This window comes from Ornithodoros turicata, chromosome 5, assembly GCF_037126465.1.
Source record: "Ornithodoros turicata isolate Travis chromosome 5, ASM3712646v1, whole genome shotgun sequence".
Classification (NCBI taxonomy): domain Eukaryota; kingdom Metazoa; phylum Arthropoda; class Arachnida; order Ixodida; family Argasidae; genus Ornithodoros; species Ornithodoros turicata.
The window spans coordinates 6,880,726-6,908,283 of NC_088205.1; the positions used below are offsets into that span (position 1 = coordinate 6,880,726).

The 27,558-nt window shown below is 46.1% G+C and overlaps 2 protein-coding genes across 3 annotated transcripts; both read right to left on the reverse strand.

Annotated features, from left to right (window-relative positions):
* Positions 1–1,356: 1,356 nt before the first annotated feature.
* LOC135395279 (uncharacterized) lies at positions 1,357–4,797 on the reverse strand. Its single transcript, XM_064626513.1, has 2 exons — positions 3,948–4,797; positions 1,357–3,394 (listed from the first exon to the last, which is right to left on the reverse strand). The coding sequence occupies exons 1-2, from the start codon at positions 4,663–4,665 to the stop codon at positions 1,404–1,406; spliced, it is 2,709 nt and encodes a 902-aa protein (XP_064482583.1). The 5' UTR covers positions 4,666–4,797; the 3' UTR covers positions 1,357–1,403.
* Positions 4,798–11,769: 6,972 nt separating this feature from the next.
* LOC135393846 (nucleosome assembly protein 1-like 1-B) lies at positions 11,770–27,365 on the reverse strand. 2 transcript variants are annotated; one of them, XM_064624156.1, is made up of 13 exons: positions 27,284–27,365; positions 26,515–26,541; positions 26,362–26,432; positions 21,189–21,288; positions 20,973–21,114; positions 20,626–20,715; positions 17,734–17,785; positions 17,595–17,671; positions 17,463–17,531; positions 15,936–16,075; positions 14,230–14,515; positions 13,774–13,872; positions 11,770–11,973 (listed from the first exon to the last, which is right to left on the reverse strand). In XM_064624156.1, the coding sequence occupies exons 2-13, from the start codon at positions 26,529–26,531 to the stop codon at positions 11,932–11,934; spliced, it is 1,185 nt and encodes a 394-aa protein (XP_064480226.1). In that variant the 5' UTR covers positions 26,532–26,541; positions 27,284–27,365; the 3' UTR covers positions 11,770–11,931. The 2 variants fall into 2 exon arrangements, with proteins under 2 accessions (XP_064480226.1, XP_064480227.1); XM_064624157.1 differs by having other exon boundaries at positions 13,735–13,872.
* Between the last annotated feature and the right edge of the window lie 193 nt (positions 27,366–27,558).

Here is a 27,558-nt window from a genome sequence, read left to right on the forward strand (position 1 = left end):
TACCTCTGTGAGGCCGACAGCGGCGAGCCCTTTCATCAGCACTACCACCAGTAGTTAGCCACCAGTTAGCGCGCTGGCCATATGCCACGTCGCACTGGGACGTACCAGGGTTCCAATCCCGGTGCCGGCTGTGCTGTCTGGGGTTTTTCCTAGGTTTCCCTCAGACGGGCTGTCAGACATATGTCGGCACACGGTGCCCTTAGAACTCTCTTAGAGCTCTTTCAGAAGCACCACCATGCACCACCACAAAAACAAAAACAAAAAGTATATAAGAAAACGCACACTTGTTCTCTATGGACAAAGCTTTGGACGAGCTATTCTACTATGCATGGCATGCGATTGTCGTGTAATGCGTAGTTCTGCATGTAAGTCATACAATAAGTCTCTCTCACAAACCACACGAAGGACCTGAACATCCCTGCAGAGGCCCGTCAACCGACGCTCCGAGGGTTGGTAGACGGTTGAGTCGGCGCAAATCCTGCTCAACCACAAAACGTCTTCTGGAGAAGGATGCGCACATGATGATTCGTCTCTGTCAAAGCAACCCGAACTAGCTGGTGTCTCGAATAATGGGATAGGAAGTGTATCTCCCCAACTAATTCGAATGGGCCATGCAGCAACCATTACCCGCGAAAAAATGTCGACACGAACAGCGCTCGCGTCGACGCTCATTTTTAACGATATGAATCCTTGCACACAGTGGCGTAGGCTAAGGGGAGGGGGGGGGGGGCGCAACCCACGAAACCCTATACCTTGGGTAGAGCAATTGGGAGAGGGAAACCAGGATGAAGACCGCCACCCCCATGTAAGGTCCCCTCACGAAATATTTTTCTGGCCACGCCTATACTACTTGGACATACAGGAATACACGCGTGCAGCACATGTGCTGACGTATGTGTCTATACGACGGGCTTCCTCCGGAACGTCAGTCGTACCTTCCAACTACCTATGCAAACACCCACACGTTCTACGTGCAGAAAGTTGTTTTTAAACTGCTTTGCGGTGCACCATAGTGCAGTTGGATGGGGGGGGGGGGTCTACTTTGCTATGAAATTATCGATATATTTGCGAATGGAAAGACCCGTAGTTTTGATTGAATTTCACTGCACGACCTGACCTATATGTATGAGCTCTTTGACCCTGTGCACGGCCCATGGGTGAAACTCCGGTAAGGAGCAAGCTCGCAGCCCACCGGTCGGAGGAAATCTGTAAGCACTATTTACGCCCCTGGGCAGGGTGGGTAGCGCAGTCTCCCCTTTTGATTTTCCTAGTCGACACCCTACAGATGAGGTTATGCCGCTACTCCGTAGCTTCTACTCATCTATCGCTAAATCAGCTGACCACTTGACAACTAAATGAGGTAATAATCTCCATATTTATATCGCCTCTTATCAAAGTTCATTTTACAGCGGACTACACTTTGAAACGGGATTCATCCGGGACCCGTCACGACAATTATAAGCTACAGCGAACTCTGGCATGTTCTGCAAAGGTATGACGCACCGCTGCAGAGGAGACAGAACGTCGCTCGTCTCGCCGGAAACACAGCCAAGAAGGCAGTACCGCTCGAAGAATAGCTGCTGTATCCGTGGCCAGAACACCTCAAACTCTCGGGGAGACATGTTACTCTGACTATACTTTCTCAGCGTTTCGTACGCCGTTCGAACGGCTGCTGTCCAGAGAAACACACTGTTCCCCAGATATCTTGGAAGCTTCCACCGCACAAAGGTGCCTTGAAACTGGTTCCTGTAGCATTCAGACGCTGAAGCTAGAGCGTAGAGGCCCTCAGAAGGCCCCGCAGATGAGGCCGCTGCGCTTAGAAGAGTAACAGCGATCGTAATGCCCACCGTCGCGAAGTTATGAAATTGCTCTCCGCCGATTGCGTAGAAAAGTGGCTTGGACGCGTAGGCAGTAGGTAGTAGGAGTTTGGAACCGGAATCGTCGAAATAAACGGTTCCCAAGAGCTGCAAGCGACTTAACATCCTTGCAGTGCTCGTGCTCGTTACCGAAAGCTTTAGAACCTGCGCTTCGTACGCCAGAGCGGATAAATATGCCGACACGAAGTCACTTCCTTCGAGGTTCAAGCCGGTGTAGTCCACGGCATCTGGAAATCTGTCCGCTTCGGAGAATGTGTAGAAGACCGACTTAATTATCTTTTGACGCAGCTTCGCGCGCATTTCACCGTCCATCCAGTTGGACAAATTGATCCTGTCTACGACAGAAACGTGTATTTGATGGAACAGATCTCGAAGGTAGAGTGCGTGGTAGCCATATCCCGAGATCATGGAAACAATCTTGGGCCACGTTTGAGTCAGAGTCCTTTGTGCTGCTCGGAGGCAAACGTAGGACGGATGAGTGGGCTTCGCTGATATACTTCCGAGAAAATCGTATTGAAGAACCTCCGCCGCGACCAGCAAGTTAAAATATGGATTCGAGACGGACGACGGTGCCGACTCAAGCTCCATCAACACCAATCTTATAATATCTAGTCCTGACGCAAGAATTGTTACCGTCGGCCCGAGCGCCTTGGCTGGTGGTAAATATTTGTTGACCGCGGTTATCCAGAAGTGAGCGGATAGGTTTCTGGACAGCCGCTCGAAGGCTTCGGAAGAACGATAGCTTTTCCGCTCGGTCGACCCGGACGCTACGATTTCAACGATTCTTTCCTCCAACGTCATCACAGCACCCAAAACCGCTTCAGTTTTGTTTTCGGCAAGCACGTGGAAGAGTTGAGCGATGTATTTCTTGTAGCGGTCAACGTGCGCAGTCGCCTGCAGCTTCTCCAGAAGCGAATTTTCAGAAGACAGGTGGAGTCTGTGTCCAATTTCCTCCCATCCGATATCTATCACTGTGGCAATTCCGTGTTCAAGGACAAGCTGCACAGCGAACGCCACAAGGTCTCCCCACGATGTGTGTGGCTCCGGTAGAGTCAGGTGTTTCCTGATTACGGTCACAACACGCGTGATATTTTGCTCGGTGCTGACGAATTCTGAACAGCTCTTGAGGAGTGCCACAAAGATGTGGCTTCCATCCCGATCAGCTTTCACCCTATTCAGACTGGAGACATGGTGGACAGTGGACTCGTAAAAGGACGCGACCGCGTCGTCAACGAAGCCAACGCCTTCTTTGAGGTTGGACCAGCGGTAGCATACGCGGTGGTAGAAGTCATCGCAGGCGTCGATAGACTTGTTGATGACGCTGGTGAGATAAGAGGTCGCTCTGTGGCATTCGTCTTCGGTGCAGAATTCGCGGAGAGGCTTTGGTTTCTTATTCGTAGCCTTGTAGTAGATGGAGAGAAAGAGCAACAAGAGAGTGAGACATAAGAATACCGCCAGGGCCAAGCAGCACCCGACGCGACTGCAAAGTGGTTTCTTCAGCGTCATCTCACCGTCGTCTGCAAGAAAAACGTATACTGTCAGACTCTTGTACAGGATTCTGTTCTGTCAACAAGTAAAACAAGCACGGGTTCATGCCCCCATGGGGCACAATGATGTACGTATTATGTAGGGGTGCATAGTCCTCGGGGATACAGACAGCACTATGGGACAGGAAAATAAATGACGAAATAAAAATCTCAATAAAATGAGCGGGCCTTTAGCTATTTATGAATTCGCCATGGATTACCTTTTATTACCATCACTTACAGCTCACTTTATCAACAAACCTCCTTTTAGCCTCAAACGAACAAACATATCCTACGCGGAACAATATATATTTTTAAAACAGTCATCAAGTTTTTAGATGTTGCGGCCAAGTACCTAGGTGTCAAGAACTCCACTACAACCAGACTTGGCATAACATGCAACGTTCGTGTGCACCGCTATCAGTTTGGGGAAGTGGCTGGCGCCGATGCACTAGCATTACAAGTGGCACGTAACTTCTTTACGTAAACGGAAGTTATACATAAGCTATAAATTAACGAAGCACAACAAACTTCTATTTCGTACCCATTCCTTTTGGAAACGTTGGGCGGTCCTCGCTATTCTCGATCGAAGATGACAGGTCATGTACTTGCGAAGCGGACGCACCGGAATGCAGTCTTAAAGCGTCTTCAGGAAGAACAACCAAAGTACTGGTCCCGAACGCGTTGGGCGTACTCGTAGGAATTGATAAATCCCAGGTGATACTCGCAGCTGGAGTGGTGGACGTCAACCGTTGCGAAGGCAGCTTGCAATGTCTGGAATACCGTTTCGAGTCCTCTTCAGTCCTTTCAGCCTGAAGACAACTGTGGTTCAAATGCCTTGTGTCTGACCGGCTGCTGGCCAGTTTGCTTTCCAGGAATGGTCCCTCCCTCGTACTGCCAATTACTGCGCGGTCCAACGAAGGCTCCTCCGGAATGTACGTGGAAAAATCAGGGTACCTTCCACAACTCTTTTCAGCAAGAACAGTCGATGGACTCGTCGGGGTACCGTGGTTGTTCGTCTCGTGTCTTCTGCGCGACGTTTCCTGCAACCCGTTGCTTTCGGCGTCCGTCAAGTCCGTAGCCTCGTCCAGAGTTATATTTTCCCTTCTAGGTCGTTCTGTGACTTTCGATGAGTTGTCGCAGGTCTCCTGGAAAGAGCCTATCAGGACCGCATCAGAGTTGGTGGTGCATTTCAGGCGGCCTTCGTTGTCAGTCCTGGTCTGTCTTCCTTTAGTAACGTCAATCCTAGCACGAGAAGACATGCCTGAACTACGTGGACGCAGTTTGTTATACGTCGTCAAAATCCTTCCTTCCAAATGACTTGCTGCTAGTTCTTTTCGCCACCTCGGACGACGTGTCAAGTGGTCGCAATGCAGGACGAAATATCCTGTCGATCTGCGTAACGAACCAGGGTAATGTCACGCGGCGAAGTCCGCGTGACGATTATGCACGCGATATTGTCACTATATGACAACACGCATTAAAGCAGGGCAAAGTAAATAAATTTATCCTAATTGATCCGCACCCATTTGATGACTGACGGATCCGTTTGTAGTTAACACAATTCGACAATACTCCTATATCACTGTACAGTTTTTTAATTAGACTTTTTATATAAATAAATTTCGTTTCCATAGGTGGGTTATACGGCCAGGCAGACATCCTGTAGTACAGCGTATGCAACAACTGGACAACTAATTAGCCAAAAATTCATTAATTAACTTATGAGATATTTTCTGGGAAATGCCGGCATAGCGGAATTCGAGCCAGTCATTATTTACATCCACCGTCTTTTTTTTTTAAAGGAAACCATTTTTTAAAACAGAATACGTGGGTTAATTTGTAGCATGTACTGGTTTTAACCTCATCGTTCCATTTTTAACTATGTGACACTTTTAACAACGTTTTGGCCTTCGTCGCTGTTGCGCCATAAAAATACTAATCATCATCATCATCCGCCGTTTTTATTAAACGAACGTACACCGAGGAGTTCCCGAATTCTGCTATGCAAATGAGCCAAAACCTGAACTAGGCACGGCTCGGGCGCAGAAAGAGCGACAGGCAATCCACATGAGAGGGCACGTGCCTTAGAGCTGATTGGAGTCGGCTATAATCAACAGCCATAATAATGAACAGATATGATCGATATAGATTATGTAAGATGACAGACCGATATAGACGGAACAGGTAAGGCCAACGTGGTGTCGTTTCGACGCTAGAGATGTGCATAGTTCTCGTTTCGCCTCATTTGCATATCAAAATTCGGGAATTTCTCGATGTAAGTTCGCTTCTCAGGGTGTTTAATAAGGACGATAGATGTGAATAATGGAGGGCGCCAATTCTGCCATCATAAACATTATAGTTGATAAATTTTAGCTAATCAGTCGTTAGTTGCATACGCGCTGTCCTGCAGGATGTCCGTATGGTCGTATAACCCACGGCGAAAATACTAATACAATACTAAATACATGCAGTTATGTTTTTCTTTTATTTTAAAAAATGTCGAATAAAAATAAGCATTATTACAGACGGCCAAACACAGTTCCGTCATCACCACACGGTCTACTAAAGCAGGTCTTCTGTATTCTAGCAGTGGCGTAGCCAGACCTCCAAGGTACGGGGGGCTCGATACGGAAACTCCCCCCCCCCCCCCCCCGCTGATCCTGTGTGCGACAACACACACATACTTGTGCACACTGTAAACTGAGGATGAAAAAAAAAAAAGGAATGAAAATAGTTGATTTTTATTTATTTGTTTATTTATTTATGAGAATACCTCACGTGCCCTCGGGGAGCGTTGAGTGAGGGGGGGGGGGGGTTACATCAGCAAGTCAGAACAGAACAGATCATCAGAACAGAAGCAATTGAACACTTTGCAAAAAAATAAAAATAAAAAAAACACTTATGTGAAAACGTTAAGAAAACATATGCGATGATAATGAAATTAGACACCAAAACTGGCAGCTAGCTGGCTGCGAAAAACTGAAAAGTCGGAGTTAGCTACGATAGACTGGGGAAGGCCGTTCCAAGCACTGATGGTTTTGGGGAAGAAAGAAAATTGGAAATAAGATGTACGACATGGAATGTGGTCGATTTTATGGGCATGATCGATCCTAGAGGAGATGTAGTGGGCCATAGTGATGTACCCTGGACGGATGGTTGTGGTGTAGTAGAATTTGTGGAATAAACACAGACAAAAGTATTTCCTACGGTGTGCAAGAGGAGGAAGATTGATAGAGGCCTTTAAAGATGTAATACTGGACGGAAAAGAATAGTCTGATAAAATAAAGCGAGCTGCCCGATTCTGTAAGGATTCAAGAAGGTCCACAAGTGTTGACTGGTAAGGATCCCAGATGCTACATGCATATTCCAACTTCGGCCTGACTAGTGTTTTGTATGCAAGACGTTTCACTTCAGGTGGAGCAAGTTTAAGGTGGCGACGGATGAAACCAAGTTTGCGATTTGCATCGCGAACAATGGTATGAATATGATCTGACCAAGAGAGGTTTGAGGAGAAATGAAGCCCCAAGTACTTGTAAGTATGAGACTCACGGATGACATCCTGGCCTATGTGATACTGATGTGTTAGCGGTGACCTAGACCGTGAAAAGGGAATATAACAACACTTGGAAGCATTAAGAGGAAGACCCCAAGTAACACACCAGTTAAAGAGAGCCACAAGGTCCTGCTGGAGTGCTACTTGGTCAGAGGATGACAGTATGGGGCGGTACAATAGACAGTCGTCAGCGAAGAGCCTGATAGAGGATGAGATGGAATGCGGGAGATCATTAATGAAAATAAGAAATAGCAGGGGCCCGAGGACAGATCCCTGTGGGACGCCTGAAGTAACAGGAAGGAAGTCAGAAAGGGAATCATTCACAATGGTAGCCTGTGTTCGATTAGAGAGGTAACACACAATCCAGTTGTACACGTGGGGGTCAAGGTTTAGTAACGAAAGCTTGTAGATGAGGCCAGGATGAGAAACAGAACGAAAGCCTTTTTAAAGTCAAGAAAAATGGCATCGGTTTGGACACCTCTGTCCATGTTAGAGCTAATATCAAAAGTGAATAGCGACAGTTGGGTTTCACAAGAGAAACCCTTGCGAAAACCGTGCTGTTCAGCAAAAAAGAAATTGTTCAGTTCGAGATGAGATGAGATAGCCGAGTAGATAATGTGTTCGAGGATTTTGCAGGGAATACTAGTCAGAGAGATCGGGCGATAATTAAGAGGCGATGACTTATCACCGCTCTTAAAAATTGGAACGACCTTGCCCTGTCGCCAGTCCTGAGGCACGTAGCCATATTCGAGACATTGCGTAAAAATGAACGACAAAAAAAGTGACGAAGGTTGTTTGGTGTTTTTGAGTACCTTGGAGTTAATGAAGTCTGGTCCACAGGAGTGAGATAATTTCAAGCAATCAATAAGATTAAGTACCCCGGCGCGAGATACCTCGATTTTGGGCATGGGATTTAAATATCCAGTGGATGTGGGAGTCCGGGGGAAACTTTGACGCGTATCGTGTAAGAAAACACTGACAAAAGCTTCATTTTTTGGACGTTTTTGGACTTCAGATTTGGACGTTCACAATACGATTACATGTATAGGCTGTCATGACCAATGAGGTGGTGTCACGAGGTTGGAAATATTTTGAAAAGCTCATACTTTGAAAACCATTCAACAGTGCTTCTTAGATAGACAACATGGACTGCAAGAACTTTAGCGATCGTCACACTGGTCCCCCCCCCCCCCCATATATTATGTTCTCCTCGGATTTGCACGATTGCGTGCTTCGTTTACGCCACTGGTATCTAGGTAGCGTTGACAGTGCGCGGAACCTAAGGTCAAGGCTCGCGGAACTCCTGGGTTCCTCAGAAACCCGGTACTAAAGAACTGAGCACAATAAGCATCTGGCAACATGGCGCAATTTGGCGCAAAAAGGCCCAGGAGTGGATGCAGTGGGCAAAGGGAGAAAAACAGCTTCGGAAAACGGTCGATCCGTCGCATATCAGTCCGATCCTCTTTCTCACAAATGCGGTTCAAAGCCCTATGCGATTTAGCATGCATGAAATACGTAGGGGCCAAAATAGGACCGGTTAGTAGTATGTGGTATACCGTATCTATCCCAATACAGCGAAATCCCGTTAATTCGAAATCTCTTTATTCGAACAGACGCCCAGCCAGGTTCCGACAAAGACATGTGTTTCAAATCAGGGTGTCGAACCACAAAAAAATACGGGTTCGGTTCGGGTTCGCGTTGCTTTGATTTCTTTCCGGTTCAGTTCCGGTTCGGCCACGACAAAAATCGAACCGGTTCAACGCTTCCATTTATTTGTTTCATAAAACTCCTTGCAAAAATACCCGTTAAATACGCGTAATAAAACTCATTTTATCAGGAAATGCGTGGCTAATAGCTTACTGCTATTGTCTGCATTGACGTTTTAGCGGTTAAGTACTCCCTTTAGCGAGAGAAAGGAGAATGATGGAACACTTATTGTAAATAGAATCCACGCTGATAAAGCGGTGTAGACCTGCTACTTTTTGTTCCCAAAATCTTTTTTTCACGCGCACAGTGCCAGCAAAGTTAAAGGAAGCCTAGTAAGATGGACAGCACTTTACTTCGACGACGGTGCTTGAAGGCACACTGCATTCGCAGCGTGAACCGATCTGAAACCGTACTAAAGCATGTCGAAAGTAAGTCTGTCAGCCTTCCTCTGTCCGAGCTCACAGCAGTGTACTAGTAGTTAATTCACAATTCAAAGGCAATGTGTCACGACACAACTGCACTACCAATAAGCAGAACTGCATTTACTTTTCAAACCACGACCAATCAAACAGGCACCGTTCTGCGTACGCTCCTTCTCAATGTTTCTGACTTGTTTAATTTTTACTGCTCACGTGCGAAATGTTGCGCGCTTACTTAATCACACATTCGTCCTATAGAGCTATGTAACTGGCCTACTCCATTCCTGTTTCATTCGTCCGCGTGACGCCTCGTCTCTGAAAAGTAGACTCCGCAGCGCGTGCGTGGGGCGCTAGCCGCGGCGCTCACAAGGACAACTGCGCTTCAACGTGTTAAAAAGACGCTGAAAGTATACTTACAGTACGTCCTCGTTTGACTGTTAAGTGAAAATTTCCGAAATCCATGATGATGATGATGATCGTGTTGGCCGTTCCCTTTATATCGGGCGGACAGCGTTCTGCGAGGGGCATGACATGGACGCGTGATGATGATACCAATGTGTCTTCGTTCGCGGATTGAGATGCTCTTATGCTGACTTCTTTTAAGTCCGAACCGTTTTGTTGCGAACCGGTTACCGCTATTATTTTTCACGGTTCTGCCCCGGTTCGGGTTCAACAGTGTCATGAAAATTTCGGTTCGGGTTCGGTTCCAACAAAAATAACTGTTCAGGTACCGTTTTCGGTTAGACACACTGGTTTCAGTAGCGGAAAGCGCTCGGTATTTCCAATGCGTGAATGTGCTCACCGGTTTATTCAAACAATCTGCAGGGACTACGCATCGGCTCGTAAGCGCAGGAACCGTGCCGGTGAGGGCACAGCTGGCGTGTCAGGGACACCTTTACTTATGAAACGCTTAGTTTACTTATCAGTCCATTTCTCACAAAAGCGACACTTCTGCCAGAGAAGAAAGTCTCTCCGTTGCGGTCACGGTACGGATCCAGTGCGGAGGCGGTTGTCGTAAGACACTCTGTTGAAGCACATGGTTTCTGATACGGGAAGCGCTTGTTTGAACAACCACGCCTCCGCTCCACTCCACAGACAGCCATCGACGGGCAACAGTGATGTGGGTCCGAGAATCTGAGTTGTATTGAAGCGTATCTACGGCATAAAGGCCTGTTCCGACATATAGCGATTTGATATATAGCGCTACAAAATAGGGCGATATTTTCCTCCTCGTAGTGCTCGATAACGCTAAAAATTAGTGCTTGCCAGAGTTGAGCTTCAGTCAACTTTTTCAGCGCTAATATTAGCACTACATTCGTGTTGGCCAATGAGGAGGCCCTTCAGTGGTGACGTCGCGAAAGTCGTGGAGCTGTTTTGCTTCCGCATTTCACGGCATGGCGACCGCATTGGAACCGGCGAGTGCGTCATCCCAAATGTCTGATAATTTTTCTGATTGTCCTTCTTGATAAGGTGTTCAGTCAGTTGATCGAATTTTTCCGTCGATGTCGAACTCTGGTGGCGTCATGCTGGGAGAGACCGGAAACGATAACTTCCACTAAATTATAGCGCTTGCGCCGCTTTGCAAGTGTGAACCGTCCGATAACAGTGAGCGCTGTTTTGTAGTGCTATAATAGCGCGCAGCTATATATCGGAACAGGCCTTAACAGCAATCAGAGCTCGTTTCGCCAATGTGCTTTCAACGGAGGCAGCCATGTTGGCAGAGCAACGGCTACAGCACAGCAGCGGCGCGCCTTCGCTCATTGGTCAGTTGCATAGCCGGAGGTAACCCGTACCGGCCGAGCTAAACTCTTGCGGTGCGAATGCTTTTCGGTTCACCGTGCTTCGTTGCCACGACAGCTGCGTCGCATCCGTAACGCATCAAAATGCAACAATGTGAACCAGACATAATGAACGAATCAAACTGCGTGCGCAAACAAGACCGTTTCGGAACAGTGCCGCTTACTCGCTGTTTTATGGGCATCAAGACATCCTGTTGACTACATAGCCATAGGAAAGGGTGGCAATTCCTCACGGCAAGCGGGGGTGGAGCCCTAACCCAACTGAGCCATTAATGTGCTTATTAGAAACGACTCGTCCATGCAATCGGAGGATTGTGGAGGTCGTAACGCATATGGGAAGGCCTTGATTACTTTGAGGCAAAAAAGAAATTTGCATCTGAACAGCACAATATTGTTTGCTTTTTCATCAAGCGCGATAAGACAAACGGAAGTAAGAGCGGTGGTTTCGTCCACAAACGGTGTCCTTGTTGCACTAAAAAGGCCCTGCAAGGCCCTAGTGTTTTGGCGCAGCAAATCTACACATACAGTGACACATAGGGTAATACGGTGGATAATACCTATTCCGGTGAATTTAGTCTGCTTTTTGAAAGTCTGCGGTAACTGAGCTTAAGGAGTGTCTCAGATGACGCATACAGATGAAAAATGGGGTGGCAGAGCAGAAATTCGCACAACATCGCAAATGGCTTTTATGGAGCCTCGGCTGAAGATTCTCCCAATTCGCAATGATTGCCCCCTCTGTGTGGCAAAAAGCATATACTTTTGCACATATATGCAATATACATAAATGGCTTTGCTGTATGTAGAATACAAGCAGTTAAACTTTGCACAACAGTAACACTGTACAAACAGTTTCGGTAAGCTTAACGAAGTGGACTGGACCGCAAGTTTGTAAAAAGCACATTTTGTCTCAGATTTTATTCATGTAAATGCAACAAAAAGCAACAGAAACCAAATAATGGCCGGTAACAGTTCATTCGTAAAGAGCAACATTTGCTGGCACAGGCTGAGGAATATTGACGACACTTCACTTAAAAATGCTTTCTAGAGTTACTGTTGTTTGCACTCTGCTGGAGGTTCACCTTTCTTGCCCTGAAAAAGGACAAACGCTGAAGAAACATTTCCAGACACGTCGGAACTTCGCATGCAGACATGAGGCAGTGCAAAGGACCTCTCTGATAGCTGAACTGAGAGAGTGGATTATGGCCTTTATATATGAGCGACACCTTCACCACAGTGGAGTAAGTCCTTTTCAATACATCCTTTTTGTCTAGACGTTAGAAGTGGCAAGCAACCCTGTGCAAGGTAATCCATGGTATTCTAAAAACGGCACACATAGCATGCAGCTGATTGGAAGTGGTTCAACTTATATGTGTGGACTAAACACTTTGTGGGGCAGATATATCAGACACCTACAAAAAGAAAGAAAAAGTAAAAGACCAAAGGAGTGCTTTATCCAAACACTTCACAGGAGCCTGTGAAAAGAACCTATATTCACTGCACCATCAGAGCAGGTTATCAAAAAAAAAAAAAAAAAACAGGTAATGAAAGTGGTGAATGCTGCAGGGCACTGATGCAATGCAACAGAGAGCAATTGTGAAAATATTGGGCTTGCATTCTGATGGCTGTGATACACAGGAAGACCTTGCACTAGTTGCTGCACGATGACTTTTACGACATACCGTGAAGTTCCGAGCATATGCCTGGTAAACTGCCCCTATAAATACAAAGGCTACCCCGCTCCTTAAACGGACAGTCCCATCTGGAAACGCATCTACGAAAGATACTGCTATATTCAGCACTACCCGAGAGATTGCTATTTTCGCAGCTACAGAAGCTCTACCTAAGCAGAGGAGTGAGAGGGCACAGGGAACTTACAAAAGAATTAAACCACAAAGTTCTGTACAGTAAATGTGGTGGCATTGATATAGTACCCTGCACTACAACTGTAACAACCATCTTGTCCTTGGTAGGTTTCTACCGACAAATGCAATTAGCCGCAGCTGCCATTCATCTTGTGATACAGACGCCTATGTGCAGTTAGTCTCCTAAAAGGTTCCACACTGTTCAGATTCGAAGATCAGCCTTTGTAACTACGTCACTGCTGATGTGCAGATACATTTGAGAATACATGCAGTGGGCAGTTCGTAAGAAGACCGGCATTGATGGCATCAAGACATCCTGTTGACTACATAGCCAAGGAAAGGGTGGAAATTCCTCACGGCAAGGAGGGGAAGCCCTAACCTAACTGAGCCATTAATGTGCTTATTAGAAGCGACTCGTCCATGCAAGCTAATGGTTGCATGGACAGAATATGCTGCACCCTTTTTCAATCACACTGTACAGTAACACCCCAGTAATTCTGATCTCATGAGACCCACTAAAATGTCCAAATTATTCTAGTGCCCAATCATTGAATGGGCCACATTTCCAGCTGTGTATTCATTACGAAGACACCTTACGACAAAAATGGTCAGACTAGTTTGCTTTTCAAAGCTCATTTAGACCGTCGAAGTTTTTGGAGTGCAGTTAGGTGCTCCACCGAACTTGCACCACTAGAAGCGTTGAGGATGTTGAATTTACGATCTTGGCAGTGCCAATGTTTTTCTGCCAATGTCAATGGCAGTGCCAATGTTTGCCAATGAGTTTTCTTTCCTTTGTTTACACAGCCAGAGATGGCTGTCAAAGGGAAAGGGGCTTCACGTTTACACTGCCCCATTCGTAAACTGCTCCTGACTGAATGGCTATGACCCCACTCGGAACATGACGGTATGTCGATGGCTAGAACACACCAGGCGTTATTGCAGTCACACTTGGTGAAAGGGACACACAACAAAAGGCAGATCAACCTACGTGTCAATGGGGGTGGGGTGGGGAGTCTCCCTAAATTACCTTGGGCACAAAATCGGGATCGTTCTCTTCGTCCTCATCATCATCCTCATTGTGCTCATCATCATCGTCTTCCTCCTCCTCGTCCTCATCTTCATCAAACTGGAAAAACAAAGTGTGCCTCGACATTGTATGAAGAGATGAAATAAACACCAGTAGGTTGGTCGACATTTTACTTATGCAGAAACCATTGCCATGGCAATTCACTTAAGTTTTAATTAACATTTATGGCATTAAGTGGGCAAACTGGGCTCCTTATGATTTGAGGCCTGTACTGTTTGCTGTGACTGGGACAATATAAATTGTATTGCCTTTTTTCACCCTGTAATTAACGGGTAATTAAACCTGTAATTTAAGTGACACGTGATTCCTGGCTTTCCTAGTCATAACAAGCACCAATAGTGGAAGTTGCACTATGTGTACGGTCTCGCCGTATGATTAATCAGTGTGCATCCTCACCTCATCATCCTGCACTGCCTCACCGGTGAAGTAGAGGACTGCACGGGGGATGACACGATCTTTGAGAAAATGGCCAATCTCAAAGTCCGCCGCCAACAGTGCTTCGGTGTCCCCATCGAGCTCAGTGCCATCTCCGCCCGCATTTGGGGGGTTGAAGAACAGGAAAAACGACTCGTTCTGCACAGTCTTTGTCACGGTGCGCACCGATCCTCTTGATTTGTGTTTCTGCTTCTTGCGGATTGTCTTTACAGTTACATTCTTCCCCTTTTTCCAGTCAATTGTACATCTGCGATAATGCAAAAAAGACCAGTTGAATTTATGGCCATAATGCACAGAACACTGTTAAGCAATACACACACTTGCTAGGGACTACAAAATACTTCAAAATAGAGAATGCAAGACCAAGCTAGTAATACTGGATCAAATCAGTGGCCTCTTAACATACCACGTTCCTCATACCCTACTCTGCAACTGACCACACAAGGTGTAAATGCAAGATTTCAGCACATGTTGTAAGTGCAATTACAACACAGCCAGAGCCGTAGCAACAGGGGTGTGAGAAGGAGCAGCCGCCCTCGCCTGAGAGGGGGCCGAACGGCAGGCCGTAGCAGGTTGGTTGGACAAGATAAAACGGGAACGAAGAAAATTTGAATTTACGATCTCGACAGCGCAAACAAGCGTTTCATTTCTTTGTTTATAGGGCTTCTGACGGCTGTGGGAGAGGGGGGGGGGGGGGGGCGCTTTAGATTTACCCTGCCCTGGGCGCAAACTTGCCTCTCTACGGCTCTGAACACAGCATCATTAATTTGTTTTTGTAAGCATTTGTTTTTCAAAACAGCTGTTCTGCAACAGAAGCTTTTTAGGTATAATGCTCCAAAGAACAAATGCCATTTTTTAACCGTAGTGTGCAAAAATATCTCGCACAGCAACTTGGTCACATCTATGGCTAATTTGATGTCCTGTTTGCAAACGAACTGTAATGCAGCTACTGCCAAAGACTGCTAAAAATACCAATACCAGCAGGCAGGTGAAGTGTATGCATGCTGTAATTGGTGCAGTGGTATGATCCAACAACACCAAAATGAGTGGCAGCACAAGTTCACTATAGCACTCAGAAAAATGGTGGAAAGATCAGCCGAGGATCAGCCCACGTGACGTAGTGCAGATGAAAACCGCAAAGAGCTGCCAAGGTCGCCACACTGTAAAGTACAGGTCGGGACAAAAGTTTACGGAACACTCGAGCGGTGTACTTTTTCTTCTGTGCGACACCCAAGCAGCTGGCGGGTGAGGTCACTGTTTCAGAGGGATGGAAGGGTGTGCCAGTGTCGCTTTGGAAGCTACCACTGTGTCGCTAACAGCACACCCTTCCACCCCTTGAAAATGGTGAACTCACCCACTTCTGCCAACCGCTAGTGTGTTCCACAAACTTCTCCCAACCTGTACCAGCTTTAAGGGGAGGTGACTACTGTATGATGTCTGCCCGTGAAATGCACTTAAAAGGGTTGCGACAGGTCACCCCAGGTTATCTCAGGTTAGTAAAAAACTGCTTTGCATCGATCTGAACCTCCATTGAAACTTTCGCAGCAAGGAGGGTAAGAAATGGAGAAAATGGGCACTGCAGACACCAATTATCCAATTTCCCCGCGTTCCTCAGCTTAAGACTGAGAATTATCCAAGCAGCACGAGAAAAATTTGGGAGGACCTACCCCTTGCAACCAACGATGTCTGGCCCCTCGTACGAAAATGGGTCTGCTTCGTCAACATCACACTTTATTTCGTAGGACTTTGTGAGCACCGTGTTGGTGAAGTACTCGTTGGGCTCAAAGTGGAACTCTAGCACAAACCCCTGCAAGGATAGAGAGATAAACTATAGTACTACCCAACAATAGAAAGAGTCAGTACAGTAATATATGCACATTTTTAAGGTTAAACCTGGTTAAAACGCCCTAATTCAACGGGTAATTTAAGCAGTTTAGCTGCATGTGCCATGTGAGGCCTTCACGGGACTGGATTGGTTATAAAAAGCCAACCCAGTTCGGATTGAGGCCTGCGCTTGTTTTTCCCTGGACCTTCTGTGAAAACCGGACATTGGAGTATCCGACCATCAAGTGATAACCAGGGTTAAAAATGCCGAACACCACTCGTTTTCTTCTAAATTCGTCATGCAAACTAAAATACAATGCAGCACTCTGTGAGCAAGACCGAGATAGGGAAGTAATGAGTTGCATTTTCTATGCATCAGACAGCCTCACTTTCACAGCCTGCTCTCACTTGTGCACGAGGGCCAAAATTGTGAGGTACACTAACTCCCACTAGAGCAGTGTTTCCCAAACTTTTGGCGGTGACGGACCCCCAGAAGCGATGAGAACCAATTCACGGACCCCCCCCCCCCCCACACACACACACACACACACCGTCACAGCCAGTGCATCACCAGCAAGCTCGTCAGCTGCTGCGTGCTTTCGATACAGCTTCAGAAACGATTCCGGACTAGTTTCTTCTTGTTTGTATGACGTGGACAAACGTGCATTACAGGACTTTTCTATCAGAAATTAGAAGCTAGCCGTTGAAGCATGCTTGTAGTAATTTTGGAAGTTCTGGGTGTTTGGAAATCGGGCATCATGTACGAGCACGTGTTTGTGGGGACGAAAATCCTCACTGAAATGTAAGAGACTGTCGCGGACCCCCACGGATACTCTCGCGGACCCCCAGGGGTCCGCGGACCACACTTTGGGAAACACTGCACTAGAGGCCACTGCATCTATCGTGGCATACATGGATGCCCAGCCTTCACAGTGCACCGTGCAGTGGAGTCTTTGAATTAGAGGATGCCAACAACTTAAGAAAACAGTTTCGCAGGTGCTGTCTGTGAGCATAGCAGTTCTGCAAGACGTTCTGGCCCAGAGAACACGCTCTGAATGTAGCTCCAATAAAATGTCTATCATTTTGGCTAACGTTCATGCCCTGGGTGCAGTACGCATAATCTAAACAAGCAATCCAAGATACGATTAACTGCAATGCAGATGTGTGACGTGGTCTGTGTTTCTTAGCCTTTTCCCATGAAGAATTTTGTAACTACTGGCTTTAGGCAGAGCGTGAATTCACTACAGAGTATAAGACGGCAAAGAGTAATGTAATGCATTACACGATAAGCAATTTCCCCACCTCAGAGTTAGCAACACTCACAGCAGGAACAAAATCTCAATGAATTAGGCAATGTTGGTGGTACTCACCGCTGGGTTTTTATCCAAATATTTTACTTTGATGTCTACAAGGTGCTTGAGAATGTCTTCGTCGTGCTCCTGTTTCAAAAGACAAGAGGCAATGTGACAATGTCATGCTGAAGGGGCAGAGCAAGTACCAACCTGAATCATATCTGCAAGCAAGTCTACACTCTTAAGGGTTGTTAACCAAAACTCTGGAATACCGGGAACATTTTCGTCTGGAAGCGTCGGGAATGAATTGTTAGAAAACCGGCTACATATATCATGCAGAAGAAGTTACCATTCTTTTTCTCATCCCCCTTTTCATTTATTGCTGCCTTCTTGATGCCTTCCTGCAAAAAAGTATTTACCAAAGTCAGTAACAGTTTCACCGCCTAGAACAATATAAAATACAGTTGAATACAGACGCTCAAACAAAAGCTGCAATGTTTTGAAGTAATTTGTCCAGAATTGTCTGAAAATGGACTTGCTATTTTTTTTTTTTTTGCGTTTATTTGCACACACGCTTTACCCCAAGTTACGACCCCAGCAGACTCATAAGGCACAAGTGTTGCAGCAACAGACATTGCCCTCTCCCAAGAAATTATCTGGGTGTCTGGCTGTGACAAGGTCACGAGACTTTCTCAAAAGAACATGAACACACGAAACTGCCTTCACATTCAGCACCGCCTCAGTAACGTGGCCAAACTTCAAAAGGCCATCTGGACTTTCCAGGAGAGCTTAAACATAGTTGTTGAATAAGTTAATTAACAAGCCATTAAAAAAAGTAGTTTGCATAATACATCAGAACCATCAGTTATATTTGTACATTGCTGTCGTCAGTGATGTCGACAGCAACCGCAAAAACTTGCCGTTCAGTGTGTATATCATGAGCTCTTGTGCACAGTTTCCCATTTCACCAACAATTTGACTCAGTCAACTTAGTTCGAGCACCGAGGAGGAGGAGGAGCGCGGACAACATCGTAGTCCTTGTCTTGCTTTCGGAAAAATTGACCTAGCTAGTACCGTTTGACTCTGCATTTAAGGTGGTCCTTGTGCTCCCGTAACGTGTGTAAGAATCCCGACGTAACTTGGGTAAGAATGTTGCTCCACCCTACAAGCGGAATGCTGACGTCGCAGCGATAAACTGTGCAGAACACATGGTGCCCTTTCGTGGACGCGATCACACATACAAATTCAGTTGTGAATTGCTTCAGAAACACGTGTAGATACTTGTTTCGCTTACACGGAGCCGTGATCTGCACAGCGCAAACACTGCCAAGGCACCCTCGTCACACGGAAACATGGAGGAAATGCCCGGAAACTTGAAGTGCTAGACTAGAAACTAGACAAACTAGAACTCTCCAGGAAGCACGTAGGGAAGCGGCAGCGATACCAATGGCAATAGGGCTGGTATTGGATTGACGTTTACGTCGGTGAGGACTGAGGACAGACGAAAACCAGGCGTTTGAGATAGAGGGAGATTTGCTTGTTGGTCATACAATCGTACAAAACGGTGTAAATCCGGGAGTCTCCCGGATGAATCGGGAGAGTTGGCAGGTATGCAAACATATCCTATTAAACAATCTCCAAACAAGTTTTATGAAAGATATGGGGAAATAGTGTGTCAAAGAGTCAAAGCTTTCAGACAATGTTGGCAATCGAGACGAAAATACAATCAAAATTGAAGCAAGCGTGTCCTACAGATAGAGCGGATGAATAAAAAGGAGCCAATTAACTGGTACAAACTTCTAGATTTTACAGCAAAAGAAAAATGAGGCCTCTCGCACTAACATTACATCAAGAACATTGACACCAGACGTTACAACTACCAAACAACTTCAACCATCACTGATAACACGCCCACAGGGAAGGGTATTCAAGCCGTCTAAAAACTGCTTGCGTTTCATGAAATGGCACATGAAAAGCATGCACGGAAAATATTTCCACTACGAAGCAAATTCTAAAAAGCACCACCGTCGTGGGAGGTTTCTGGACTCCATATACAGGCCACTCCCTCCAGTCCTGTCGTACAGGCAAGGCCCTCCCTTGCTGCGAAAGATGTCTGCTCTCGACAGAGCAACATGCTATACTTGTTCACCGATGGCACGCTATGGTGGTTGTTTTATGGTCCTTTTATCACTGTTGTGTGAGCCTACGAGCAGTGAGTACGTAACGTATGTACATCACCATCTCATATGTGGTTGTGTTCAATGTGGCCCTTTGCGGTTTGATGCGTTTCGTTTTAGTTCCATTTCATCGAGATAAGAGTCCGTATAATTGCCCGTACACGCGCGTTGCACAAGTGTGGGCATCATCGAGAAGGCCTACAGTGACAGTGCAGAGTTCAAGGTTGCACAATCAAATCAACAATCAAACTAACAAAGGAGCGCACGGTTTTCGCATGCATCAGGTTTTGGCAAATGAACCAGCAAGAAGTAGGCGGCTCACATTGATTCAACGTTAGGATGTTCAACCTGGTACTGAACTCTGAATGTGCAGTGTACATTTCACAGAGACTGATTATGGGTCACCAGCGAGCGTTGTGAAATCAGACTTTCGTATCTGTCTGAAGCGATGTGTTGCTCAGCCGCTAAATTTACCTGACGCAATTGAGCAATGCAAACTGCAAAGAATGAGGACCTGCACAAAAACCCGAGCTGCTGCACAAGACAGATCGACCGGTTCGGACTCCACCTGGAGAAGGGTCTTCCAGAAGAAATTGTGAGAAACTACGCAGTGTCTAACCAATCCCGGCTGATGCCACACCGCCATGCTGGTGCTTCGCTACATCATGACTCCCGTTCTCTTGGCTTGTGTGGCCTCCGCAGAAAACCGGAGAGCTTCACGCGCAAGCGGTGGAATCCAATGTCTGTCGTAGACGCAATATGTTTGCTACGAGAGTATTGTGTGAAAACAATACAGTGGCGGCACATTTGAATGCAGTCAGAACTTTTTCTCACCACTTTCCATGGTCCTGTAAACAAACCCCTATGATCGTGAACCCCCCAAGCACAGCCACTGCCACCATTTTTACTTCAGCAGGTCGCTGCCCTCTCTGTGCAGTAATAGTTTATAGCAAAAAAAAACTGTCTGGTGTCCTCCCCAGAGGAAGGGGACCGGAGCAATAGCTCTCATCCCACCCTCGCAATGGCTCTGATATCTACTAAATAGTCACAAACTGGTGCCTCACCGAAATGTCGTCCTCCTCTTTGTCTGAATCTAGAGCAAAGTCACACTCTTCATCCGTAGGTTCCACTTTCCCACCGACTATCTGCTGCCTCTGTGCAACACGGGGAAGATGAGCGTTAGTTACTGCGGCACAATCACACTGAACTTCCGAACGGCGCTGAACTACAAACAAACAAAGCAATGTAGACTTTCTTGGGACCGAACCACCGTGTCAAAGTGGAAGTCCGGTACGGAATCCAGTCCATTAATTTTCCTGCGTCTTCTTTGAGAACCGGACAGTGTTACGTCCGACCACCAAGTGTTCACAGGGTGCTGGTCAAGAGAGTTAGTACTAAGATACGAACATACCTTTTCAAACAGGGGCTGGTAGAGGTTAGCGTACATGCACTCGAGAGCATGAACCTCTTCGTGGAACTTGGCTTCAATCTTGGAGCATTCTACTTGCAATTTTTTCAAGGCCTTGATGCGCCGTTTCACGCAAGCGGGCAGACTGGAAACAAAACGTCTACGTTGCTTCCACCGACATCTGGAACAGCCACTCTGCACACAGAGAGGAAAGCTCACCTATCGATATAGCCGGATGGATTGCCCACCATGGAACCTAACTTTGACTGTAATGCTGCCAACACCTTCGGATCTTTCATCATCTCGGAGGCGAGCGTGGCTGTGGTTAGAGACAAATTTAAATTGTTGGCCAAAGCAGGGTGACATACTTTCACGAGCTAGCATCCCTACATAGCATCAGAGACAAAAGCAGGAACAAAACTACTTCACCATATTTCCACGTTAGATTTGAATAAGCTAAATAGAAGCACAGTTCACATAGCGAGCTACACCCAAGAGAAGGTAGTAATTATTGCAAAAAGAGGTCAAATCACGCAACAGTGGATAACGTACAGGGTATCTCAGCAAAGATTTCAACAACTTCATATAGAAAGAACATAGCAGGAGCAGGCAGGCTAGCTGGTGTTGAACTGATATTAATATTGCCTTGAGTTTTAATATCAGAGAAAGTCCTACGGAAAGATATGCAATCATTTATCATAGAGAATCTTTGGCACCTAGTGCAAGTAATTCAACCAAACCTTGATCAGAATAAATTCAGATTCCTGAATCCGAACTCTGGAATCTGCCCAGTCATAGTTTTTTTGGCCAGAGAGCACATGACGGATTTGCCCCCACTACTACTACTACAAAATACATTTCTACTACAATGGTAGTAGCCAATGAAGTTGAGGAAACAGTCATTTCCAGACACGCAAATTGTCAGCAGCCCCCAGTTCACGGACAAGCACATGGACCTCCCATTTCTGATTCCTTCTCAACACCACTACTGACAAAGCCAGCTATGTTAGAACACCAGTTATCTGGAAGACGGAGGGGAAACAAACAGGCTGGGCCCCTTCTTGCGTTAACTTGATGAAGAACTGAATGTGGCCAACAATTTGCATATCTCAGAAAAAAAAGGAACTTTTCCAATATATTTTCCAATGGAATGGGGTAAATCATGCAGTAAAAGAAAAACACGACCTGGCTAATTTTAGAGTTGAAATTTGATAAAATTACTTCCACCACATGACAAAAGTTCTCATAGATACATGTCAATCACATTTTCCCCTGCAGTGTGCTTCACAAGAATTTATTGAATGGTTACCGAAATATCCCGCATAAACATATTAAAGGGGTTGTGGTACTTTATCCAAGCTACACCACATTAATACAAAATAGTTTTTGTCCATGCTAACGTGCATGCCAAGTTTTGCAGCAAAAAATGTGCCACACGTAGAAAAACGGCACAGTGGATACTGAAACTCATCCTGCCCCGACACCACGGCACACATCCCCCCCCCACCCCCAAGTGAGGCACACACGGGAGATACGACACAAGTGGTTAAATTCGCGGAACGTTAAATTAGCGGTACCGCGATTTTCGACCCTGCACAAGTCGTCTTAGCTCTCCACCTCGAACTTTCAGGGAAGAAGTTAACAAAAGTTATCACAAACGGGCAGTAACTGTTCCATTTGTTTTCCCTTAGAGTCCAGACTCAGAACTGCGATTAAGGGGTCCTTCCTCGGCTGGTATCTGGTACAGGTACGGTGGTATCTGGTAGCAGGTACGATTGGCACACGACAGTCATTCTGTAACTTTTACAAAGGCCAATCTGCGTGGGCGCACATCCGCATGGGATTGATGAAAAGGCTGGACTACTGTCTCCGTGTGCAACTGAGCACTTTATGAGGCAATGCAGTGAAACGGTGCAATAAAACGCGTTATTACTTACATATTTCGTTCTCATTTTTCAGTCATTGGTTCGAATATTTCGCGGAACTTTATGTTCATGAAGAAAAGAACACTCACGAATGTCGCAAAAATTAGTACTTGTACAGTACCCCTTACTTATGAGGGCCAGCTGTATAGACTATCACTGGTGGATATTAAAGAGACACAAAGAACACATGTGGGCGGAATTTGCAACAAGTGATGGAATAACCTTCCTACTTGGAGTGGCTTATATGGCAACTGGTAACGGCACAGACTCATGGAATGCAGATATATATGACTGCATACACCGAGATATAGCAGAGAATGAACTCTGACATCCAGGAAGACTAATCATCTTAATGGGTGACTAACTGCCATTGTTTCCAACTGGAAGGACACGATACAGCCCATCGCCTAAAAACTCTCGTGGAAATAAATCACCCTACTATACTGAACCTACAACCAGGATGCTACGATAAAAAGACGCTGATCAATCCAGCTTGCCAGCCGCCAACAACCAAGATACAACTAGTAATTGACGAAGATGGAAAGTTCAACTGTGGCAGAGACCACAACCAGCTCCAGCTGCAAATGAGTGTGACACCACAACACATCAACTCCCAAACACACAAACACAGGCACCTCACAACTGCAAAGAAAGCAAGATGGAAGACTCAGGATGAGGATGCACTAAAGAAATTTGCAGAAGAAATGGAATTCAGGCTACCTGATGCTCCTGACGTAGGCTATGAGAACTTTATCAAACTGTTGGAAAGTGCAGCTATGCAAGCTGTGGGGAAAACTTCTCAAAGAAGACCGAACAGGAAAAAGAGGACGCAGCCGTGGTTTGATGATGAAACCAAAGCAGCTATCCAGAAACAGAACTCAACAGAAACTCAACAGAACCTACAGGACGGCAAGAAAGAGAAACTAAAATTACATGGAAGCCAAACAAGCTGTAATACATGACGATGAACATATCATATCGTCCCCAGCGAAACTTGAGATACATCACGCAATACTTCATAAACCAGCAACAGAACCTACTACATAGAAGAAAGACAAGTGAACCGCCAACAACACCGACATCCGAAGAAAGGTGCTCCATCCCGGAAATCGGCACGAAAGAATTAGAAGACTGCGTGAAACGACTAAGAGCGGGGAAAGCAGCAGGACGCGACCAAATACCAAACGAATTTCTGAAAACACTAGAAGCACTACGACATTGTTTCAACAGAATTGCTTCCACAGGCTGTATACCACAAGCATGGAAGGAAGCCACAGTCAGACTACTACAAAGGCAAAAAACAAACCCAAGGAGGACCTGAACTGAGGAACTGAACTGAGGACAGACCCATTGCCCTACAAAGCAACATCTATAAGCTATTCGCATCAATACTAAACCACAGATTACAAAATGAATGCGACGAACAACTTAGCCAAGCACAAAATGGTTTCCGCCCATCTAGACGAGCAAGAGACAGTAAAGGTATCTGAAGCGCTCACAATTCAGGAAATCTATAGCAAACTATATAGTGAATACTCAATCGGGCCCTTTACCTCCCATAAAATCAAACAAGAAATCTGACTACGACAAGGCTGCCCCCTCTCCCCGACCATCTTTAACATCTCCATTAACGACCTCCTAAAGGACCTAGAAAACTCTAAGAAAGGAATCCAGCTAAGTACGAAAGGGGCCGACGGCACAACTGAAGATACAACGCTGAGCTCGCTTGCCTTCGCCGACGACATAATACTAATTGCGGACGATCCAACCCACCTCCAGGACCTGCTCGACATATGCACCAGCGAGGCAAGGGAAGACCGAATGAAGTTCAGCCTCGAGAAGAGCAGCGTAATGAAGTTTGGATATCAGAGCGCGATGCCTACATTCCACCTACGGGACTATTTTTCACTACTATTTTTCACTACTTCGTACACCTATCTAGGTGCGCTAATCAAAAACACCAACGAGAAAAAAGGACATTCCCGGCACATAGCGCATCACTCCTATCAGCCTTACAGCGTCAGCAGATTGCACCGGAAAACCACAGCTGTCCCAGCAGCAACTTACGCCAATGAGGCAATCTGTTTGAGCAGACAAACAACGGAGCAACTAGATCGCCAGCAGCGCGAAATAGGAATGTGGCTCCTGGGGGGCTCTTTCGCTACACCGAACCCCGCTATTGAGGGCGAACTCGGCTGGTCAACGTTGGAACGTCGCGAGGCCAGGTCCGAGACACGATATCTCGGTAGACTGATTCACGGACCGCACCAATCCTATATGAGCCGCGTCTTTAGATATGCGTGTTATCTGGGGACACGCACAAACTGGATCGAACGAATCGTCCAATTCGACAAAATCTATAGCCGCAACACAAAGCGAAACACCGCTAAGTCGGAGCAACGCTGGAACCGCATTATAAAGAAAGAAATGGACATTATTGAAAGGGAAAAATGGAGCACATCCGTAACAAAAAAACAAAAAACAAAGTTTAACGACATATGCTGAAAACAGACGCCCCAGCACCGGAAGACGTCTACAGTGGAGACAGAGGAAGCGGGCTTCTGTTCCAGGCACGCGCTGGATCCCTCTTAACTAAGAAGCGATTACATCAAATATTCGTACAGGAAAACGCAACACTGCGAACTTTGTGATGGGGGCCAAGAGGAAGACATACGCCACATCCTCCTAACCTGTGCAGCCTTGAAAGACATAAGGGAACCACAACCCAGGACAGTGGAAACCTTGCTAGGATGCAACAGAAAATCTGAAGACTACGATATCACAAAAACAAAACTACTTCTACTGGCATGGGACAGAACGAAAACGAAACCAAAAGCACAAGAACTACAAGAGCCCACCAGGTGCCCACGAAATGTCCGCAGCCACCCTCTTCAACGAAGCCGGCACTGAATCGCGCCACCCAGCCAATGCAAGCCGACCAGAGAAAACAAAGAACTATGCCACCTAGCGAGAGTACTACACCTTACAGAGACTAACATTCCATAATCTCCCATCGGTTCCCCGCGGGACCTATTGTATATATTTTTTCCTATTATTGTTTCTCTCGCCCGAGGCACCACTTGTGGAGCCCACCCTGATGCTAAAGGGTCTAGGCGCACCTGAACCTGCACCGGAATGGCAGAGGCATTTAGTTTATGTCAGAGCTTGATGCACAAGTTTCTTGAATCAATTGCATCTCATAACACATAATATGTAGAAAACTTCTTTTCTCGACGTTCTAGCACATCGAAGCGTCACAACCCCTTTCAGTGACAACACACTTTCGCACACCCGTATCACGCCTACGGATAAACGCATTTTAAAATACGGTACATTGTGCACTGGCACTAGATAACTGCATGTACTGCAGGCCGTACAGAGCATACTGCATACAGCTGTCATGCCGCGAGGGCTAGGCACCAGCCACGACAGATTTCGCAAGATGCTTTTGCATAAGAGAGGCTTACACTTTTTGGTAAATTCTGTTTCTTCAACATCCTCCACGTCGGCGTCGCTGCCTTCTCCAGCTAACAAGTTTCTAGAAGAGGACACGGCGGGTCAGACACAAAAGCAGAGACGTCCAAGTTGTTACTAAAATTTATAATTCAGCATGTACTCACTTAGCTGATTCTGCCATTATATATTATCTGAAACGAAAGAAAGACCTCGTCACCTCACGCCAAACATGAATGGGCGCCCAATGGGGAACACGTGAATCGTAAATGGGTATGCAATGATCACGCTCGAAAGGTCTTCACTCAGATTCCAGCTATGCGAACCTCACTACGTTTTTTTTTTTTTAGATTACAGCGTATTCCGAATCGTGATCCTTTTTTATGTCTACTGTTCGTAGATGCGCACTTCCCTGTACGAAGTTTTAGAACGTTGTCTACGAAAAGTGATTTCGTGTTTCAAAGCACAACAGCAGCTAATTCTATATGAAAACCTTACGTTATGAAATTCTTTGGAATCACAAGCTTTACTGAATACTAAAGAACACGCGAGAGCAAATACGGCACATGCTTCCAACGCGCGAGTTACCGCTGTTTCGCAAAGACATGCCGGCATGCATCGTCACAATGAAAGCGTGCGACTAATAAAAGATATCAACGTCATTTTCGCGACCAACACGTATAAAGTTTTTAAAACGACACAGTATGGTGCGCATAAATTCGTATATCTACTGCGGAATAAAATCGTGGGCTTTGTTACTAAGTGGTGTACTACAACGAGTTAGGCTTCGCTGTTGGGAAATGCGTCGAACAGTGAATGAAGCGAAGTCATACTTGCCAAACCAGTTTGACGTAAGTAGAAGGAAGATTTCTAGCAAGCGAATTTAACGCTTTTCAAGTAACACTTCCCGGTCATTTAAGAAGAAAGTGTTCTTACAATTTCTCAGCAGCACCTGCCGAAGACGACGTCCCGGTCCGAGATGTAGCACACCACGAGGTGCAATGGCGGTATTTATGCACTCTGCGATTGGCTACAACACCGACTGAAGGTGATGTCACTTCCGAATAAAAATTAAGTTTATTCAAACAACAATTTTAGTAACTCAAATTGTAAAAACGACGTTCGAAAATTTCCTTTGTAGGTAGAATGATCGCTTGTCGCTAGTGTTGCGCTGCGTGTCGTCTGCTAATTACTCCCGTGCGCATGGGCGC

Excerpts from the sequence above, each read along its gene's own strand:
- LOC135395279 (XM_064626513.1), bottom strand. The coding sequence starts at position 4,665 with ATGTCTTCTCGTGCTAGGATTGACGTTACTAAAGGAAGACAGACCAGG. Across the intron at positions 3,395-3,947 it reads AACGTTTCCAAAAGGAATGG|ACGACGGTGAGATGACGCTG; the intron begins GTACGAAATAGA and ends TTTTTCTTGCAG.
- LOC135393846 (XM_064624156.1), bottom strand. Across the intron at positions 20,716-20,972 it reads ACCAGCCCCTGTTTGAAAAG|AGGCAGCAGATAGTCGGTGG; the intron begins GTATGTTCGTAT and ends CGTGTTGCACAG. Across the intron at positions 13,873-14,229 it reads AGGCAGTGCAGGATGATGAG|TTTGATGAAGATGAGGACGA; the intron begins GTGAGGATGCAC and ends TTGTTTTTCCAG.